The 21,890-nt window shown below is 56.0% G+C and overlaps 1 protein-coding gene across 25 annotated transcripts in view; it reads left to right on the top strand.

Annotated features, from left to right (window-relative positions):
- Window positions 1–21,890, top strand: part of RPH3AL (rabphilin 3A like (without C2 domains)) — a 200,417-nt gene that overhangs the window by 125,728 nt on the left and 52,799 nt on the right. For 19 of the 25 annotated variants that reach the window (XM_074018161.1, XM_074018167.1, XM_074018155.1 and 16 more), the window contains one exon: window positions 16,008–16,182. The exons of the other annotated variants lie outside the window; for them this stretch is intronic. In XM_074018161.1, coding sequence (XP_073874262.1) covers window positions 16,008–16,182 — 175 coding nt within the window. The remainder of the gene's footprint in view (window positions 1–16,007; window positions 16,183–21,890) is intronic. 25 annotated transcript variants of the gene reach the window in all.

Below are 21,890 nucleotides of genomic sequence, written 5' to 3'. Positions count from 1 at the left end.
AATATGATTCTTTGAAATGTCTGTATGAAATACACCTTTGTAGGTTTGCTGGCTTTCACGGGCATACACCCAAAAGATGAGAGGAGGTCACTAAAATCAGGCAAAAAATAAGAAGCTTGAACCAGTGATACGGAGAGAGACCTGTAAGATCTCCCCGAATGCAGGGAAAAGCCAAAGAGCTGAACGTGGTCAGGAGGCAGCGATGGCTCTGCAAGACGGAGAAAGCAGCGGAATCCAGAACTAGAGGCTTTCCCTGAGAGGAAACAAGGCCTGTCGGATATGAGGTGCTGATCAAATACGTAATTGGAAAAGTGTCCCCAGATGTCGCCCCCACGCAGCGCCACCCTCGAACCCCGCTGAGGAGGGCTCGGCCCCGACAGGGTTTCTCTTTGGCTTGGGAGCGTGTTTCTGAGGCTGTGTTTAAACACAGGCATATTTGTTGTCCTGGGAATTGAATAAAAATCATGAAGCTCCTCTGAAAAGACCTGGTTCGGTCTAACTGGCCGGCCCCATTTTCTGCCTCCAGCCCCTATTCATTTCCCGTGTGCAGCCCACTCCACCCGGCACAGGGCACGGCTTCACAGCCAAACACCGTGGTACAGGCCTGCCCTCTCTCAAGCCAGTGGCAGAGCAGCCTCAGTACCCGGGCTCGAAAGGATTCCATGCTGCGTGCCGGCTGAATGTGAGGGGCGTGCGTGCCAAATGTTGACCACACGAGTCTTTAAGAGCAGCAGATGAAAGTGTCATTGGCCTCCGTGGATTTGCTGAGCTTCCAAGAGCATCTGGACAAAGGGAGAAGACGGTCTGCAGGACCAGAGAGCAGACAGGGGCTCCCGTTCTCAGCAGCTCCTAGGGACCTTTCCTCATCACAGGTGACGTGAGAGACGATACAAAGGCCATGGGGCGTCCGTGGGGCACAGACCCCGAGGCTGGGCTACAAGGTGGGGTGAGGCCAGATGTGAAGCTTGGCAGCCTGTCGCGAAGTTCTCCCTGATCCAGGGCCGCGCAGCCCCACAGCCATCGGGAGCCAGCGCTGGGCGACACCTCCCTCTGTGGCTGGCAAGCGCTCCTCACGGGTAATTGTGTAGAAGCCGCGCAGAAGCCAGCCCCTCGCCAGGGGTTAATGGAAGCCAAAGCATTTCCTCTAGTTCTGAAATAATCCAGCCGAGGTGTTTAAATCATCTGTCAAGTAAACAGCGCCCTCGGAAATCTGTTTCTCACTCCCGTTTTTCCTTTCTACTGTGCTGGCAATTGCCTGCCTCCCAGACTGACCTGGTTGCTCAAAAACCCACTTGAAATGAAGAGGAAACTCAGGCTCTGGAGAAAGCTGTGCTCTTCTAGGCTGAGTGGGGAGCTTTGCTGCTCCAGGGGGGATTTGGAAGAAAGGGCAGGTGCAGGTGCCTGCTCTGTCTTTCCTGGGGTGTGAATTCCAGCCCATCTCCTGGTGAGGGCAGGGCCCTCCAAGTGGGTACAGGGGAGCCAGCCAGTGGCGGGGGGGGGGGGGCGGGGGGGGCAGCGGACTTTCCAGGCAGGATGAATTTGATGAATCCGTGCACTCCCACCGGGGTTGGGGGAAGCACAGTGATGCTGGGGGCTTTCTCCCTGGCTCACCAGCATGCACGCAGGTGGACACACACACACACCCCACGGGGGCCTTAAAGTGTCATCTTTTAAAACACAAATACATGAATCCTCCTGGAAGAGGGGTCTCACTTCGCTTTGAGCTCACACCTCAATTAGGAATGAGTTAGCACTTTAGAAGGGATTGGACCGGATGGATGCCCGGGTGGGGAGAGAGGCAGGAGGAAGAGGCTGCCCACAGCTCTGCCCAGCTGTCCTGGTGCGGCTCAGACCCTCTTGGGGGCTTGGATCCCTTCCTTGTGCTTTGCGCCCTCACGCTGAACATCTGCCGCGAGCAGAGGCTCACCCTGGGCTGGAAGTCAGCGGAGCCCTCCCAGAACAGAAGAACCCAAAGGCAAGGAATAAACACCCATGCAGGAGAGAAGACAGCCCACTGTGGATCTGTGCCCCCGGCCTCCCGTCTGCAAGACCATTGGATTTTGCTTCCTTAGCTCGATCTTAGAACTGTTCAGGAGATGCTTAATAAATGTGATTTGGATGAATTAATATCCACTGACTCCCTCTTCAGATGCTGTTTGTGTCATTTCCCGAGGTCAGGGAAGGAAATAATGAGGAAGGAGTTACCCTAAACTTGATTCCTACTGAACAGAAAAGGACAACAAGGAGAAATTATAAACAGAGCCCAAGAGAGGGAAGAGGGAAGGAAGGAATAAAAGAAAAAACCGTCAGCAGATCAAGTATTTCAGGATGACAAAGCTGTTTCCTAGTTTTAATTCTGCTGGTTGTCTTAACTGGATATGTGTATGCATATAAATAACTTGAATATTCAAAGCTATACTTATCTAATCACTTATATTACAATAGACAAAATAACTCTTGGCCAGGCACCTGTAATCCCAGCACTTTGAGAGGCCAAGGTGGGAGGATCGCTGGAGTCTAGGAGTCCAAGACCAAGCTGGGCAAAATGGTGAAATCTCATCTCTCTTTAAAGAAATTACAAAAAAAATTAGTTTGGCATGGTGGCACACGCCTGCAGTCCCGGCTACTCGGGAGGCCTAGGTGGGAGGATCGATTGAGCCTCGGAGGTGGAGGTTGCAGTGAGCCGAGGCTGCACCACCACGTTCCAGCCTGGGTGACAGAGCAAGGCCGTGCCTCGAAGAAAAAAAAAAGTCTCTTCCCTCTTCTTATAAAGTGTGAGGAACCCAAAGTGTTTATTTCCAGCTACTTTTTGGGTTTTATTGAGACAATCTGGAACTTTGGGTCAGATTTGTTTTGTTAACTGATTCTTTTATATCTACTTTCAGAGCATAATTTCTTTCAGATTTTCATGTTTTGTAGTTATGGGTACATCAGTAATTTAGGCTGAATTTTGTCTTTCGTTGACCACCATGAATTCTCGGGTACCACGAGTTCCCCATTCCCGAGATTTTTATTTTACTTTGTCTGCTGGTCACCTGAGCTGTGATACACCTGTAAGCAGGTGCTTGGGGAAGAATGGCTGCACCGTTGTGTTCCGTTTTTCCCGATACCAGTCACAGGTGGAAGCGTCGTCCTCCACCCTTAGAAGAGCAAATGCTGACCTCTTTCTGCGTTGGTCCCGCGTGGTCCCAGATGCGTCCAACAGGCCTTGTGACGTGCTTCGTGCACTCCTCACACCGATCAGCGGAAAACCGCCGTGCAGTGGTCACACACACGCTGCGGATTCCGAGTCCCCATCCAGCGTGCACAGCTCGGAAGGGTAATCCTGCTGTCAGCCAGAACTTTGAGGTAGGCTGGCTCTATTTGGTTTTGAGTGACAGATGGCATTTCCGGTAGAAAACACTGCTAGAAACAAGTATGTATGTTACCTCAGCACACCTCACGTCAGCTGGGCTTGTTCAGTATTGGTGTGGGTCCAAGGCTCTTGGAGAGTCCAGCTTGTCGCACGTGGCCAAAACTCTGTGGCTTTGAAACCTGATCAGAGATCACCGCCCAGCCGTCTTGGAAAGTAGCGTTGTGTCCACTAACAGCACGATACCCCCAGGCCCTTGTTTCCTGCTGGACCCAGCTCTGCCTGCCCCTCTGCAGTGAAACTTTGGTTCCCCTTGAAAACCTGACGAGGTGCCCGCGGCCAAAAATCTGACTCTGAGTGGTTAGGTGGGGGCAGTGATGTGCCAGAAGGAACTTGGCCTTCTTCAGGGACAGAAGTGTCGGTGTGTTCCCAACTTACACTGATGTTCTCAAACTAACCATAACCTCACAAAGTCTCTTCCATGGCAGAAAATTTTACTTACTATGTTCCTTTCCTTTCCTGAGCTACCAGCTTTTCTCCCTTAAGCTGCATCCGGACTCAGGATACCAGCCATAGACTGTGCCGGCTCCCCACGAGTCGACCTGCCGTGCAGACTGAGGATTTAATAATATCAACAAACAGTTACCAATCTGTTACATTTTAATTTTAATCAAAGTAACACATCATATGGTTTTAAAAAATCAAATTGTTCAGAAGAGCTAACGCTGGGGAACGGCAGTCGCCCGGCGGGTTCCTTGCCAGCACGTCACCCGCTGCTGCCTGTTCGTCCACGTGCCGGTTCCTGCCGTGCCTTTCTTGATTTACCAACTTGGGAGACTCTCTATTGACTCCTGGCCACGCAAGGTGAGGAGCTGGCTAGTTTGGACTGCTCTGCTTCCCGTCTCTCCCCTGATGTTGATCATTTTGTTATGACTTTCAGCTCTTTAATTTTGTGACTTTGTATAATATTCTCCTCTGTCGTCTTCCATCAGCTTTGGTACCCTGGACTCCCTCTGTGTGAGCTGTGGGTATGGAGGCCTCCTCTTCCTCCCCCACGCCCACTTCCCTCCTTGTCTAGTTGGTATCTTTACTTGTAGATAGCCAGCATTTACATTTAGATTCTGTTCTTTGCTATGATTAATTCTTCCATGCTTTATGATTTGTGCCCGGGTCTTCGGGCAGGTGACGGAGTGATGACACCAAGAGGCTAATGTCATCGAAAGAATTTGTTGCTCACAGTTCCCGAGAAGAGGGGACCACCTCGTCGGGCAGGGCCACGTGGGAAGCACCAGAGCCAGTCGTGGGCAGGGGAGAGGGGAGAGCATGTCCACAGCCTTTACTGGGGCTCCTGCGGGGACAGCAAGGTGGGGCCGGTCTGAATAACCCCGCGGGCTTTGTGGCACAGGGGCTGTCCCTTGTTGTCTGGTCCCTGGCTCTGCATTGATTTAGGGCAGGGGAAATATTGACCTGGTATGTGGGTGTTAGATAAAGGAGATGGCTCGGGGCGTGGACTTGGGATTCGTTTGATGGTTTGTCGCGTGACTTTTGCACACCCACAAAAGCTGGGTCACAGGGAGGATGTAAACAGCTTGGCCGGGCTGGCCTCGAATTCCTGGCCTCAAGTGATCCTCCCACCTCAGCCTCCCAGAGGGTTGGGATTATGAGCGTGAGCCGCTGCACCTGGCTGGGATTTACATTGTAAAAAAATTATTTTGTAGACCAGGCACGGTGGCTCACGCCTGTAATCCCAGCACTTTGGGAGGCCGAAGTGGGCTGATCATGAGGTCAGGAGTTCAAGACCAGACTGGCCAACATGGTAAAACCCCGTCTCTACTAAAAATACAAAAATTAACTGGCGTGGTGGCGGCACCTGTAATCCCAGTTACTCGGGAGGCTGAGGCAGGAGAATCACTTGAACCCGGGAGGTGGAGCTTGCAGTGAGCCAAGATCGTGCCACTGCACTCCAGCCTGGGCGACAGAGCAAGACTCCGTCTCAAAAAAAAGAAAAAAAAAAGTAAGCATTAAACATCTTAGGCTCAAACGTATGCGAGGATCACATTTTTATAATGACCTTGACCCCTAGACCACCCCGAGGAGAATGTTCCCACTATTCCGAGCAAACATTCCTTTTCAACTCTGAATTTCTCCAACCCTGTCACATTTTAATTTACCCAGTATTTGGGCCATGATGTTCTGGTGTAACTTTTAGTTTTTCCTGGAGTTTTTATTGACTGTGTTTCTTATTGACAACAGAATAATGAAACTTTACATCCTCTTTTATGCAGTTTTTTATTTTACCATCTATCGTGTGGAGCCTTCTGTTTTCCTGTGAGATTCCCTCCAGGCCCCGGAGTAGTTCCCGATTGCTGCCAGGAACTTCCCCTCAGCTCACCTTTTGAGGCGGAGACCGTTTCCAGGATCCTACGTTTTCCTCTTTCTTGTTTTTCACTGGTGTTTTTCTGGAACCCGTCCTTAAGTACTTCTTAAAAGGAGTGTGTGAGAGGGAAACTCAGCGTCCTTGCCAGTTTAAAAATGCCGGTATTCTGCCCTCCCGTTGGGTTGATAGAATTCCAGATCCAGAGTCTTTCGGCAGCCACTGTTCCAGCGGCAGGTCTAAAGCAATTCTGAGCCTGCTTTCCTTGTAGGTGGCCTGTCTCTTCCCCGTTAGTCAACTCGAGCCACCGTAACGACGTACCACGGACTGAGCGGCGCAAACCGTGGGAATTTGCTTCTTACCGCTCTGGGGAGGGGGAAGATCAAGGGGCTGTTTCAGATCCCTGGTGACTTCGGATCCCTGGTGGGGGCTCTCTTTCTGGCTTGCAAGTGGCTGTGTTCCCGCTGTGCCCTCACAAGGCAGAGAGAGAGAAGACGCACATCCTCCTGGCGTCTGTCTCTTCATAAGGGCAGCAGTCACCCTCATGGCCTCATCTAAACCTAATTCCCTTCCCCAGGCCCATCGCCACTCACCAGCACGTGAGGGTTGGAGCTTTGACATGTGGATTTGGGGTACACAGTTCAGCCCCCTGCACCCCCGAAGAGCCTGTGCTTCTCCTAAGTAGCCTGAGTTACTGAAGCCTTGCAATTTGGATGTGTGTTCAGTTGACTATTTGTTGGGTATCTGCCGTGCGCTGGCACCTGCCGGGCTCCCACTGTCATGGAGCTTTCCCTGCAGCAGGAAACAGACACAGAAACAGGTGCTCCTAGCCCAGGGTGTGTGTGTAGCAGTGGAGACATGCAATATTCTGTCTGTGGAAGCTTCTGGATAAAAGTGATTTCCCAGAGGCTGGAGATGAGCTAGTCCAGGGAAGCGAGAAGTAACAACGTCTTCAAGAGGAGAGCTTAGTGTGGTCAAGGGAGTGAGAGCAGGTGTGCCTGGCGATGGGATAGGGGGGTGAGAGGTGAGGCTGAGAGGGAGGCCGGGTCTTGGGGCGTTGTTGGCCTGCTGTGGAGTTTAACTTGCCTGTTACGGTTCCTGGGAGGCCAGCATTGTGAGTGTGTGTTCAGGTAACGGGGGAGGGAGGGGTACTGCCTCTGCTCTGCCCGAGAGGGTTGGCCTTGAAGAGATCTTTCACCGCAGTATAAACGGGAAGACCGCTGTGTCACAGGTCGTTTCCCATGGTTCTCCAAGACTGGTTCAGTCTGGAGCGTGTTAGGCAGACAGCGCAGTCTACCTCGAAGGCAAGGTCTCCCCTCTGTCCCCCGGAGACAGTACCTTTGCTTGCCCTTCGTTGTCCATGTGGCCAGTCAGTAACAAAGCAGGCTCCTCACTGGGTCCCGGGAATCCGGAGATGGCTCAGGCACGGCCCTGCCCTTGAAGAGCTCACAGCCTCCTGCTCAGGAAGGTAGGTGAGTCAGCTCCAGCCCGGGCGTGGCGTGCTGTGCCAGTGGGACCACATGGCCTCCAGGAGCGTGGCAGAGGGACCCTGATTCTGCACGAAGGGGCACCCACTGAAGGCCTCCAGGGAAAGCGCGACTGCCTGTTAGAGATGCCGATGAAAGGCACTCCAGGGGAAAGGAACAGCAGGTGCACAGGCCACAGACCGTCCCCTGCTCTGACCCGTGGGGTTGGGGCAGAGGTTGGACCCCGGGGCCAGTGGATAGGCTCGCCTGAGCTCAGGCCAGGTGCACTCTCAGGGTGGCGTGGGAGAAGGAGTAACACATGGAAGGGGTGGAGCAATGGAAAGAGAGGGGTCTTCAGGCTCCCCCTGCCCCACCGTCTCGGGTGGCAGGTCCGTGAGACTCTTCTTTCCAGCGCCAGCCTGACAATTACCACCTTCTCCAGCCACAACCGTTTAGGAAATGCTAGCGATTACCCATTGTTATGGTAATTAAAATTCCCTGGGAACAGCTGGGCGAATATCCATTCGTATCTGCAGTCAGATTGGCCGTGAGCTGAAACGGTGATGCACACCCCCGAGCAGGGAGAGCAGCAGCACCAGGAGCATTTACTGCTGCCGGACGCCCCGGCCACTGCCATGGCGGCTGTAGGTCTTTTCTCATTAAATGGCATTTTCAAGGCTGGCTGCTTTGCCGGCCTTATCACAGCAAACCACACGTGGGGAGCCGAGTGGGGTTTTGCAGAATTGCCCGGCTTCTCCAGAAAGGAACTGATTTTCAATCTGGGGGGTGGCCTGGGGTGGGGCGGGGGTTAATTCCCTCAAGGGCTTTTCCTGCCACTGTTCCTTGTGGGGAGCGGGCTGGGGAGGGGCAGGTGCGGATGCCAGACAGCGGGTGATGGGCCCAGCTGCACAGAGCAGAAGTCACGTGATTAAGGCTCCCGTGGTGTGTTTTTCAGAGTGGGGGTGGGCCGCGAGGAGAGAGAAGGCCTGTGGGTTTGCATAGATTGGCCTGGCGGGGGGGTTGCAGCTCAGAGCTCAGCCCAGCTGGGGTCGTTTGCACCTCACCTCACCAGACCTGCTCTCCCACGCAGAAGGCATTTTCCAAAATACTGACAGTGTGTTTTGTGCACGTCCGCGCGGGTGCACCTCCCGTACTGGCTGATACACCTGTGTGCTCCGGTCCCCGATGCTAGGACTTAGGAACTGCTGCTCCTCATGCTGGTCCAGATCACCGGCCACGCTGGGTGGTCAGGGTGAGTCCTCAGACCTTCCCCCTGGACTACACGACAGCACGAGAGAGTCGGAGCAGAGGCCCCGTTACGGTGGACTCAGGGAATGGCTGATCCGTCGGGTGCTCGTGGCTGATCCGTCGGGTGCTCAGGGACCTGCCCACAGATCCCCAGGGAGGAATGTGGCCTGCCCGGCCTGTGGGGTCCTTGCCCCTGCTGGGCATAGATATCAGGGTGAATCGTATGCAGTCGATGGGCTTTTTTTATAGTTCAAAAATGATTGACTTAGCCGGCCGTGGTGGCGTGTTCCTGTGGTCTGAGCTACTCGGGAGGCTGAGGTGGGAGGATTCCCTGAGCCCAGAGTGTCAAGGCTGCAGTGAGCCATGATTGTGCCACTGCACTCCAGCCTGGGCAATAGAGTGAGACCCTGTCTCAAAAAAAAAAAAAAGGTTGACTACTCCCAAATGGCTGAGCACCAATGGCAGTTCAGCCTGATGCTTGGGGTCGTGTGATCTTTATCCGTCTTCCAAAAGAACTTTGCTGAGCAGCGATTTTCGAGTGGGGATGGGAGACAGACTGTTGCAGCAGGAGGCAAGGCTGAGGCACGGGCTGGGGGCTCGGATATGCCAGGGGAGGCCAGGCAGCTAGGGAGGAGAGGCTGGGAGCACCCTGGGCAGTCAAGGAGGCTCACTGGGCTTTCCTCTCCACCAGCACACCCCCTCAAGCCCTTCCTCTTTATCCCTCTTTTAATCTGAAATAGGAAGTCCATTTGATTAATTACAGGAGCTTGTGTGAAACCCCCAGGCCTCTTCCCCAGGAAGGTGGCAGACTGTAGGTTGAGATGTGTTGCAGCAAACGACGCACAGCTGCCAACACAGCCATTCAGCCAGCGTTTACTGAACACCTACGATGTGTCAGGCGTGTGCTAGGAGCTTGAAGACGGTGGTGAGCAAGACGGCTGTGATGCTTCCTCCTGCTTGATGGGGCCTGGTGGGGGGACAGATGACAACAGAAGGACCAGCCAACAGGTGGAAGCATCCCACGCACCTATCAACAGATGACAAAATGTGATCTATCCGTGCAGGGGAACGTTGCTCAGTCTCGGGAAGGAAGGACATTCTGATATAGGCTCCCGCATGCGTGAACCCTGAAGAAGTGATGCCGAGTGAAATAAGCAGCAAAAAAGGACAGACACCATGCAGCTCTCCTTATAGGACATGCATAGAGTAGTCATATTCCTAGGGACAGACAAGGACAGACACCGTGCAGCTCGCCTTATAGGACGAACATAGAATAGTCATATTCCTAGGGTCAGACAGCAGACTGGGGTGGCCAGGGGCCAGGGCAGCGGAGAGCTACTGCTTAGTGGTTACAGAGTTTCAGTTTTGCAAGATGAAGAGTTCTGGAAGAGGGATTGCACTTAGGGTGATACATTTTATGTTATGAATATTTTAACACAATGAAAACATTTAAAATGTTTTTAAAAGGACCATGCACACCCAGAGGCCAAACCCGTGGTCCATGGCTACAAAGGAGAAGCCCAGAAGGCCGTGAGGTGAGGACACGCTGGCACTGATGAGGTTACAGGAGGTTACAGTGTGCGGGAATGCAGCTCTGGGGCTTCTTAGTCTCTTCCCCTGACGCCTCACAACAGAGATGGCTCGGCCACGTTGCCACGTCACCCTGAGCATCAACCTGCCAGCTCCCCATTAAACAGCCTTGACTGGCTGGGCGTGAGGTGGGGGCAGCACCCTCCGCCCCGAGGCCTGTCCTAGAGGTGGTAGGGCAGCTCCATTGTTCGCCCTGCGCCCGTCACTCCGGTGACCTCACGTCCTGACGGACACCTCGCCCCAGGCCCACCATGGTTCCGTGGGAAACGTCCCCCATCGGGGTCCACAGAGGAGGCCTTGGATTCCGCCAGGGAGCGTACGCTGAGGTCCCCACCCTGAAAACACTCACTGGGGCCTCCTGGGAATGTGGCGTTTCCTCCTGGAGGGTGGCCTGACCGTGTCATCATCTGAACACACAGTTCTCGACCCTGCCATCCCGCTCTGTGGAACACAGGCTGAGTATCATTAATCAGAAAAGCCAAGGCTGAAATGCTCCAAAATCTAAAACTCTTTGAGTGTATGATGCTTCAAGAAATGCTCATTGGAGTATTTCAGATTTCGGATGCTGAACTGGTTAAGTATGATGCAATTATTCTAAAATTCGAAAAAAGTCAAAATCAGAAGCACTTCTGTCCCAAGCATTTTGGAAAAGGGCAAAATCATCCCGCATTTCCTAAGGGCAATGACCGAAAACTGGCCCGATGCGGTGGGTACAGGCTGACGGCCGCGGTGGGTACGGGTGATGGCAGCGGTGGGTATGGGTGAGGGATGCGGTGGGTATGGGGTGACGGCTGTGGTGGGTACGGGTGATGGCAGCGGTGGGTATGGGTGAGGGATACGGTGGGTATGGGGTGAGGGATGTGATGGGTACGGGTGAGGGACGCGGTGGGTACGGGTGATGGCAGTGGTGGGTACGGGTGAGGGATGCGGTGGGTACGGGTGAGGGATGCGATGGGTACGGGGTGACAGCCGTGGTGGGTACGGGGTGAGGGATGCGGTGGGTACGGGGTGACGGATGCGGTGGGTACGGGGTGACGGCCGTGGTGGGTACGGGTGATGGACGCGGTGGGTACGGGTGAGGGATGCGGTGGGTACGGGGTGACGGCCGTGGTGGGTACGGGTGATGGCAGCGGTGGGTACGGGTGAGGGATGCGGTGGGTACGGGGTGACGGCCGCGGTGGGTATGGGGTGAGGAATGAGATTGGAAACACAGGTCCCTCGGTGGGGCGCTGGATTAATTAAGTTTAATAAATTCAAACTGTGGAACAATTAGAAATGATGATGGAGAAATTATGAATCCGGAGCGACGGTGTGATGTGTAGTCAGGTGTTGAGGGGCGGGAGCAGGTGGCATCTACATTAGCCCAGTTTTCAAACAAACAAACAGTTTGCCCAGCCAGGGTGTGAGGAACTTCCCACCGCCACATTCCGCAGGGCCGTCTGTGGGCAGTGATGTAATAGGTGGCCTAGTTTCATTTTGCTTTTTTGTTATTGTGCTCATTTTGTGTGCTAGGTATGTATTTTTCAGGAAGATAAAAAAAGGGAGAGGCTCATGCTTGTAATCCCAGCACTTTGGGAGGCTGAGGTGGGCAGATGGCTTGAGCCCAGGAGTTTGAGACCAGCCTGGGCAACATGGTGAAACCCCATCTCTACAAACAATACAAAGTTAGCTGGGTGTGTTGGCGCGCACCACCTACAGTCCCAGCTCCTCAGGAGGGTGAGGTGGGAGGATCACCTGAGCCTGGGGGCGGGGAAGGCTGCGGCGAGCCGATGGCACCACTGCACTCCAGCCTGGGTGACAGAGCGAGACCTGGTCTCAAAATAAAAATAAAAATAAAAAAGAGAAAGCTTTCGTGGCGGGTGGGGGAGACAGTGCGGTGTGCGGTTCAAAGCCTGTACAGGCCTCGCCGTCCACAGATGGCTCTTAAGGGCTTGCTTCATTGGTGTTCCCCGGCCCAGCCCACGGCGGAGGACAGGGGGGCGGCGCGCTCAGGGCAGGATGGACAGAGCCTTTGCTCATCAGTGGGAGGCTCAGCGAGCCCTTTGCCGGCACCCGTGGCCCCCGTGACCTCTCGGACTTGGGCACCTGCTCTAATGAGCCTCGCAGGAGCTCTCCAGAGACGGGGTGGCCTTGGTGGCTGCTGTGTGTTTGCTTCTTCCTCCTGTCGGGCAGTCCCCTCCGCTCTGGGGTCCTGCCTGTAGGACGCTAAGAGTTCACACTGACGTCCGACCCACTGAGGATTTATTCATCTGTAGTTTAGTGAGCATCTGCTTTGCGTCTGTAAACTGTTGGGTGAGACTCTGGGGCCTTCCGTGTGGAGTAGAGGCCCATGGAATGGTGTGCTGGTCTTGGGGAAATTGCTGAACTTGTTGGAGCCTCAGTTTCCCCACCTGAAAGGTGGAGATAATAACCAAGCTTCTTTGAGCCCGTAATCACCACATGCCTCTGGGAAGGGGGGAGGAGACTGGCTACTTTCGCACTTTGTGGATTTTTAGGCCACGTGCCTTCGTTACCCATTCGGATAAATATGTGTTGTAGGAAGGATTCGAGATATCAGAAAGGGTTTTCCAAAGCGGGTGCCACGAAGCATCCATCCCACCAGACAGGCTCAGGCTGTTCACACAGCGTGGCTGGGAAGGCCAGTGAGGGATTCACACCAGGGACCTCGTCTGGACTTGGCCGTCCGTGCCTGGTACTCTGAGCAGAAGGAGGTGCCCACAGCCCACTCGGCGGTGCAGACGCACATCACTCTATGAGTGGACGGTCAGTGCTGCTCAGTTAGGTGTGGAGTCTATGCAGACCCATTACTACGGTAGAGTTTCTCCAGGAACCATCCGGGCAGATTTTGGGTAGAGAGCACGGTGTGTTCTTTTGCCCCTGGGATGACCCTGTGCACCTGAGCTTAGTAAAGGCTCTGAGAAGTCCCGCAGCGGTGGAGCCCAGTCAAGGCTCTGAGATGTCCCGCAGCGGTGGAGCCCAGTCAAGGCTCTGAGAAGTCCCGCAGCGGTGGAGCCCCAGTCAAGGCTCTGAGAAGTCCCGCAGCGGTGGAGCCCGGTCAAGGCTCTGAGAAGTCCCGCAGCGGTGGAGCCCGGTCAAGGCTCTGAGAAGTCCCGCAGCGGTGGAGCCCGGTCAAGGCTCTGAGAAGTCCCGCAGCGGTGGAGCCCGGTCAAGGCTCTGAGAAGTCCCGCAGCGGTGGAGCCCGGTCAAGGCTCTGAGAAGTCCCGCAGCGGTGGAGCCCGGTCAAGGCTCTGAGAAGTCCCGCAGCGGTGGAGCCCGGTCAAGGCTCTGAGAAGTCCCGCAGCGGTGGAGCCCGGTCAAGGCTCTGAGAAGTCCCGCAGCGGTGGAGCCCGGTCAAGGCTCTGAGAAGTCCCGCAGCGGTGGAGCCCGGTCAAGGCTCTGAGAAGTCCCGCAGCGGTGGAGCCTAATAAAGGCTCTGAGAGTTCCCGCAGCGGTGGAGCCTAGTAAAGGCTCTGAGAGTTCCCGCAGCCGTGGAGCCTAGTAAAGGCTCTGAGAAGTCCCGCAGCGGTGGAGCCTAATAAAGGCTCTGAGAGTTCTCGCAGCGGTGGAGCCTAATAAAGGCTCTGAGAGTTCCCGCAGCGGTGGAGCCTAGTAAAGGCTCTGAGAAGTCCTGCAGCAATGGAGCTTGGTTTAACCTAGTACTTTTCAAGTGTATGTGATTAGAAAACTTTTTTGGTTTTTTTTGGCCTGGCTCTTGTTAATATCCCATAGTATTAATGTGCAGAGGAAGTTTGGGGGGTGGGAAGCAATGTCTCAGAATCAGGTGGACTCTGGTCTTCTGGTTTTAAATTCTTCTAGTAGGGAATTGACCCACCGGTGATAAAGCTGTTTGTGTTTGCCAGGCGGGAGGAGGGGGTGGCAGTGGTGCCCATGGGCCTCTCCTCTGTGGAGAGGCTGCTCTGTGCCTGGCACTGACCCTTGAGGCTTCATGGTTATTCTTGGGCCTGATCCTCAAGTCCTCTCTGTGAGATAAGCCTTGCTCCTGTGTTTGCCTAACGATGAAGAAACCGAGGGCCAGGGAGGTCAGTGTTTCCAAATCACACCGGTGCTGGGCGCCGGACCCCGGATTCAAATTCAGGACGTCAGCTCGGAACCTTGGCCTGCCCTTCTCTGAGAAGGGTCATGTCAGTTGAGGTTTTTGCAAAGTGTTCGTTTACAGGCTCCCACGCCTCCTGACTAAATACCCTGAATTTATGTCCTTCATCAGAAAAGAGACTACACAGCATGTGGTGCTTTCTGAAGGAGGCATTAAAAATTTAGGGACCTTAACTCAGTGGCTGCTCTGAATTCCAATCAGTGGCTCCCTCTGAGACGCAGACCTTTCTGCTCCTGTGGGAGAGGCTGTCCCATGTGAGAAGCCTCAGAGAAGAGCTTCCAAGGGCTGTGATGTGGCCCAGCCCGGCTCTCCCTCCAGACTCTGTTGGTCCCCCCTGGAGCCCTGAGCAGAAGGGACAGGAAGGAGGCAGGCAGGTGGCATCTTGTGAACACCTTCTGGGTGCCGTTTGCTCTGCTGAGCACTTCCAACTTTCTCAGAAGCTATCACATTTAATCAATTTAATCAATAAGGAAACTTAGGCTCAGAGAGGTTAAGTAACTCTCTCAAAGCCACACAGCGAGTGTGGAAGCTGCCATTGATCCAGCCTTGCTTCCAGGGACAGCAGGAGTGGGGAGCCTGGGTGTCCAAGCCGGGGGTGGTGGAGGAACAGAGGGACCTCTCAGAGCCAAAGGGGTTGTGCGTCCCAGACCAGAGCACCTCCCGCCCTTTGAGTTCAGGGTGGGCATCCCTGGATTCCTGGGGCTCTGCCCGCCTTTGGGGATGTCTGGCCGGGTTTAGGGTGACTCCTCACCACTTCCCAGGGCAGTGATAAAGGGATGCTTTGCACCTGCTTGGGCCCTGGCGGGCACCTTCTGACCCATCTGGCTCTCGGAGTTCCTGGGGGACCACATGCGGTCAAGAGGGGCTCCTGGGAGGCTCAGGACCCAAGGAGGACGGAACTGAGGCAGGAAAGAGGGTGGAAAGTCAGTGGCTGTGCCCTGGGGGCAGCCCGAACAAGCCTGGAGCTTTGTGGCCACTTCTGAGCCCCTCTCCCAAGAGACGGTGACAAACACGGCGAGAGGGGGTGACTCGACGAGAGGGGACTTGGGACAGCTGAGGAACCGCGGGTGTTGTCCTTGAGAAGCTGGGGGTCTGGGCGTGGCACGAGGAGAGCTGGGGGCTGGGGAGGTGTCTGCAGGACCTCGCGGCTGGGAGGGTCCGTCCCGTGCAGCCCTGTGCCTCGGGCCAGCAAGAGAAGGTGCCCGGGAGGTCAGCTGGCGGGAAGGAAGTGCCAGTCACTGGCAGATCTAGTGGAAACTCAGCAGTGCCTGGTGGCTTGTGGGCTTCCTGTCACTAGGAGTTTTCCAGCAGGAGCCGGACAGGCCTGGGGATGGGCAGGGGTCTGACTAGGCAATCTCTAGGATCCCGCGTTGTGGAGGAGACAGACGGCAACAGTGGTCAGTTTTCATAAACATTTCTCACATGCCGGGCCCGTACGGAGGTCCCTGCTCTGCAAGAGAAACAGGAGGACGTGGACTTGTCTTCAAAGCAAGCGTAGACCCAGGTGCCGTGGTCCCAGCTGCTGAGGAGGCTGAGGCAGGAGGACCGCGTGAGCCCAGGAGGTGGAGGCTGCATCACTGCACTCCAGCCTGGGCAACAGAGCAAGTCCTCAACTCTAAAATAAGGGAGAGAAAGAGGTAGAGAAAGAAGGTTTGGGGAGTTCATGGGACTTAGCTCCTGGTTGTCCTGAGTCCTGGGAAGGTGAGTGACAGCCCAGCCCATCGGCCGGGGAGGGCAGAGCCAGCGCTCCCGCTCCCACTCTGCGCCTAGCTCTGCGCGTCCTGCCTCCCGTCGTCTGGGCGAGGAGCAGGAGGGGAGACTCCTCTCAGTCCTGTGCCCCAAGCAGCTCTCTCCCCCACGCAGGTCTGGAAGAGGTCGGGGGCCTGGTTCTACAAAGGGCTCCCCAAGTATATCTTGCCCCTGAAGACCCCTGGCCGAGCTGATGACCCCCACGTCCGACCTGTGCCAGTGGAACCCGCAGAGCGAGAGCCCAGAGGCTCCGAGACCGGCCGCATCTACACGTGGGCCCGAGGAAGAGGTAAGTCCCCTCTGCGTGTCTCCCAGGACAGCCTGTAACGTCTGGGTCGTCAGGCAGCCCGGCAGATCGCAGGCACAAGGCCAGTCCCCCGGACCCTCCATCCACGTGGCTCATTCTGGTGGCGCGTCCCTCCTCATGCCTTCTCCCGAGTGAGCAGCGGGGACCTCCAGCCGGTGATGTTCCCTCTATGCAAGAGAGCGGCCGGAGGGCCCACGGGGGGCACCTTCACATACAAGTTCTGATCTGGGGGCGAGGGTGCCGTGAGCGGCGCTCTGCATCTTCACAGAAGTGGGATGTCAATTGAGGTTTTTTGCGAAGTATAAAACTTGCATCCTTCCCAGGCGGGCCCTCACCCTCTCTTCCTGGCACTTGTCTTGTGTCTCAGTAAGGGAGGACTCCTGGCTTCCTGGCCCTGATGAGTAAGGTGACTTTGTGCCCAGTGCCCCCGGGCGGGCGTTCTGGTGGCGGCACTAAGGTGCGTGTGTCCCAGGCAGCCTCCCCACTTGGCAATGATGGTGGCACCTGGTTGTGGGCCGCTCTCCACAGTTTTCATGACGCTTTGATGTTTGTGGTTTTATTTTCAAAGTTCCTGTCTCACAACAGGCTCGGAAGGTGGACAGGGTGGTTATTTAATGACTGCGTTTTATAGACGGGTGTGCCTGTGCCTCAGAGGAGAGGAGGGACTCTCTCAGCAGGCGTGTGGCCGAGCTGGGATCCAAGGGCAGGCTCTCGCCCTCTCTGGTGTCCGGGTCCTCTTGCTCTGAAGTGCTCACGTTTCAGCCGAATACTTGGAGTCTGAGGGTCTTAGATGAGACAGGCAGAGCGGGGACGGAGGCTCATTCGGATCATGGCTCGTCTTGGAGGAATGGACCTGGGACAATAGACCTGGTGGCCGCTGCTCAGGGACTGTGGAACATCTTGGTCTTTGGTTGTGACCTGACGTCTGACCATCTTTATGTCATTCGGGCTTTTTTTTTTTGCTACAACAGTAATGCGTGTTTAGCACAAACATGTGAAAGTTGTCCAGCGACGTATGTAGAAGTACAAATCCCTCATCCCTGGACCTCCCAGGTAGATCGGCATCCGTGCCGTGGCGTGCAGCCTGCAGGCCGTTTGTCCTCAGCACCCCGGTGCCCTCGTAGCAGCCGCTCCTCGCTGGTCCTACCGGACGCCGTGGACGCCTCTGCGGCTGTGAATTCAGCCCGCGACATCGCTGCCATGCACAGACTTCTGTGGGAACCGTGGGATGCAGTGCAGTGTAGACCGGGCAGGCGGCAGGTCCCTCAGGAGGAGGGGTGCAGGCCTGGCTGGGACACTGGCCTGAGGGGCACCATGGCCGCCCAGCCTGGAACTGAGTGTCCGATTGCCTGGGGAAGGGGCGTCCTCCACCTGGTGCCTCTGCCTGCCACCCTCGGAGCCCCGGCTTTCTCTGCTGAGCCCTGACGTTTGTCCACGTCCCGCAGACAGTGGGAGCAGAAGCTGGTGGACACCTGCGGGTTTAAAATGCTGCTTGGAGCCCGTAGAGCAGGGGAGGCTGAAGGCGTGTGGGGCAGCTGCAGCCTACGCCCTCCTTCCAGAGCTGTCACCGCCCCGGCTGCTCCAAGTCAGGGCACACGCACACGGTCACACCTACATACACACATCCATATAGACACTCACACACCCCACACACACACATCCACATCCACACACCCTCACACCCACACACACACTGACATCCACATCCACACACCCTCACACCCACACACACACTGACATCCACATCCACACAGCCTCACACCCACACACACACTGACATCCACATCCACACACCCTCACACCCACACACACACAAACATCCACATCCACACACCCTCACACCCACACACACACAGACATCCACATCCACAAACCCTCACACCCACACACCCACACACACTGACATCCACATCCACACACCCTCACACCCACACACACACTGACATCCACATCCACACACCCTCACACCCACACACACACAAACATCCACATCCACACACCCTCACACCCCCACACACACAAACATCCACATCCACACACCCTCACACCCACACACACATTGACATCCACATCCACACATGGTTGCTCACACCTACACACACACAAACATCCACATCCACACACCCTCACACCCACACACACACACAAACATCCACATCCACACACCCTCACACCCACACACACACAAACATCCACATCCACACACCCTCACACCTACACACACATCCAGATGCACACACACTGACATCCACATCCACACACGCTCGCTCACACCCACACACACACAAACATCCACATCCACACATCCTGACACCTACACACACATCCACCTTCACACACGCTCACACCCCACACACACTGACATCCACATCCCCACACGCTCACACCTACATACACACATCTATATAGACACATACTCACACACCCCACACACACACATACATCCACATCCACACACGCTCACACCTACACACACATCCACATCCACACACGCTCACACCTACACACACATCCACATCCACACATGCTCACACTTACATACACACCCACATGCACACACAAGCTCACACACTCGCACTCACACACACACATGCACACATTCACACGTGCGCACACACACTAGCTTTACACACACACTCCCATGCACATGAGCACGCCCTGGGGAGGAGCAGAGCCCCTCCCCTCAGCCACGCAGATTGGCCTTTTAATTTCATGGCGAGGAGGGCAGGGGCCCTCACTCTTGCAACAGACACTGTTTATTAACTGACTTTGCACAGAGGCCAGGCCGGACAATGCAGAGGCTCCCTTGTGTGAACTTGTGATGCCTCCAAGGCACCGACTGCAAACCCCCTCAGGACCCTCCGTGCCAGGCTCTGTGCCACGCACATCGCGGTCCTCTGGTTGTCCAGTGACCCATGTGATGTGTGTCAGCCCCCAGGCAGCAGGGCGGTCAGGGCTGGTGGCCAGGCTGCTCGTGGCGGCTCAGGAGGCATCTGTGGCCACGCATGGGTGGAGGGGGCACTGCCTGGGAGGCGGGAAGGAGGGAGATAGTTTCTGTGCCCAGAAGTCAAAGTGCCAGGTGTGCAGGGCGACTGCGGAGGACCACGGTTAGGGGATGCTCCGGGCCTGCCTCTGGCCTATTCCTGAGTGGCCGCGGTGTGCCCTCTGATTAGCCTGTGCCAAAGCCAAGGCGTGTGCCTTCTGACTGAATGGTGCCTTGGCCATCCCAGACCTGGCTGTGCACTTGCAGGGGTACACGGGGTGGCTGCTGGGTGCCTGTGGGAGGCCAGATGACCCTGCCCGTCTGGAACTGTCCGTACAGCAGCAGTCCTGAGCCTGGGGGTGGGGCAGAGGCCTGCCCGGGGACCGGCCCTGCCAGCCCTTCTGTGCGTTTGTGTGATCCACAGGGCCTCACGATAAAGTCCTTGGCAGCCTTTGCAGGGGGCTCAGCCTTGCTTGCCTCTAGGAAGACCCCGTAAGCTGCCGGAGGCCGCTGCCTGACTGCCCTTCCCTTCTCAGGCTGGTCTCACAGCTGTCAGGCTCCTGCAGAAGACGGCCCTCAGCGGGCAGTGCTGGGAGGCTGGCACGGGGACTGGGCCCGTCTGGTCTGCTGCTGACTGAGGACTCCACTGTTGTTTTTCTGCCCCTGAGAGTGGCATCCCTGCCACCACCCGCAGCCCCACCAGGTGGGCGCCCCGATGCCAGGCAGCTAGCTGGGCTCAGGGCTGCAGCTGTGTGCCGCGTCAGAGCCCGTCCGACAAGCACAGCCCTCACGGCACCAGACTCAGCCCAAACTGTGCTCAAGTGGAAGCAGAGTGGCCAGCACTGAGGCGTGGTCCCCCAGCACCCTGGAAAGTCCAGGGGGGCAGCGCCGGGTCTGTCCTGAACAGGCCGATTCCTCAGCACGTGGCAGGGGGCAGGCACGGGATAGATACTTGTTACACGAGTGAGCCAATGAATGGACGAGCCGCCCACACACTCCCGAATGCCTGAAAGGCCTGCGGAGAGGTTTTCATTGAGGCCGGCCGGCTCCTCCGGGTCGGGGTCTGCTGGGAAGTCCCAGGAGATACTCAGAGGCTGTGGAAACCTTCCTCTGCTCTCACCAGACGCTGTTCCTCCCGGGACACAGCATGGCCTCCTCCTGCCCCAGAGCCCCTGTCACTGGCCTGGAGCCCGTCACAGCACCAGCTCGCTCGCTCTCTCAGCCTCTCTCTAAGCCTCTTTGCCACCTCCATCCATCTCTCTCTCTCTCTCTCTCTCCCCACTCCCTCTGTCTCCCCCTCCCTCCCTCTCCCCCTCCCTCTCCCTCTGTCTCCCCCTCCCTCCCTCTCCCCCTCCCTCCGTCTCCCCCTCCCTCCCCCTCCCTCCCTCCCCCTCCCTCCCCCCCTCTCCCCCTCCCTCTCCCTCCCCCTCCCTCTCCCTCCGTCTCCTCCTCCCTCTCCCTCCGTCTCCCCCTCCCTCCCTCTCCCCCTCCCTCTCCCTCTCCCTCCCCCTCCCTCCCTCTCCCCCTCCCTCTCCCCCTCCCTCCCTCTCCCCCTCCCTCTCCCCCTCCCTCCCTCTCCCCCTCCCTCTCCCTCTCCCCCTCTCTCTCTCCCCTTCCCTCTCCCCCTCCCTCCCTCTCCCCCTCCCTCTCCCTCTCCCTCCCCCTCCCTCCCTCTCCCCCTCCCCCTCCCTCCCTCTCCCTCTCTCTCTCCCCTTCCCTCTCCCCCTCCCTCTCCCTCCCTCTCCCTCCCTCTCCCTCCCTCTCCCTCCCTCTCCCTCCCTCTCCCTCCCTCTCCCTCCCTCTCCCCCTCCCTCTCCCTCCCTGTCACCCCCTCCCTCTCCCTCCCTGTCACCCCCTCCCTCCGTCTCCCCCCACCCCCTCCCTCCCTCTCCCCCTCCCTCCCCCTCCACATCCCTTAGGCTCATACACCTGCAGCTCCCAACTCCTTCAGCTTCTTCTCCCTGCATCCCAGCCCACCCCATTTGCTTTCTCATGCGCTGTTGGAAGAGGAAGGGTAACCAATGGATACTACAAGTCGTGAACTTTTCAACCCACAGAGCAATCAGGTGAAAAGCATTGATGTTGCTGAGGTGGGTTCCTTTTTCTTACTCCTTTAAGTATTTTTTGTTAATGTTTTTTCTTTTTCTTTTTGAGACAGTCTTGCTCTGCCACCCAGGCTGGAGGGCAGTGGTGTCATCTTGGCTCACTGCAACCTCCACCTCTCGGGTTCAAGCAATTCTCATGTCTTAGCCTCCTGAGTAGCTGAGATTACAGGCGTGCACCACCAAACCCGGCTAATATTTGTAATTTTAGTAGAGACGGGGTTTCACCATGTTGGCCAGGCTGGTCTCAAACCCCTTGGCCTTAAACAATTCACCAGCCTGGCCTCCCACAGTGCTGGGATTGCCAGCGTGAGCCACTGTGCCAGGACTTTCTTTGTTTATTTTTAATTACATAAGAATACATGACATATTTTAGCAAGTTAATTCAAAAGGTGTATGAAAAAGAAAAATGTCTTCTCCCTCCCCTCATCTCCAAACCCTTTCTCTGTGTTCCTACAAACCTGTACTTGATAAAGGGGTGGGGTTTTTTTTTTTTTTGGCTTTTGTTTTAGCAATAAAAATAGGCTCTCACCCATCCCTCTGCATGGTGCTTTCTTCACTTAAAAGAATATCAGGAGCATCCCTCCAGGCCAACAGATACAGAT

Source organism: Macaca fascicularis, chromosome 16 (assembly GCF_037993035.2).
Source record: "Macaca fascicularis isolate 582-1 chromosome 16, T2T-MFA8v1.1".
Taxonomy (NCBI): Eukaryota; Metazoa; Chordata; class Mammalia; order Primates; family Cercopithecidae; genus Macaca; species Macaca fascicularis.
This window is presented reverse-complemented; position numbering and strand designations above follow the sequence as displayed.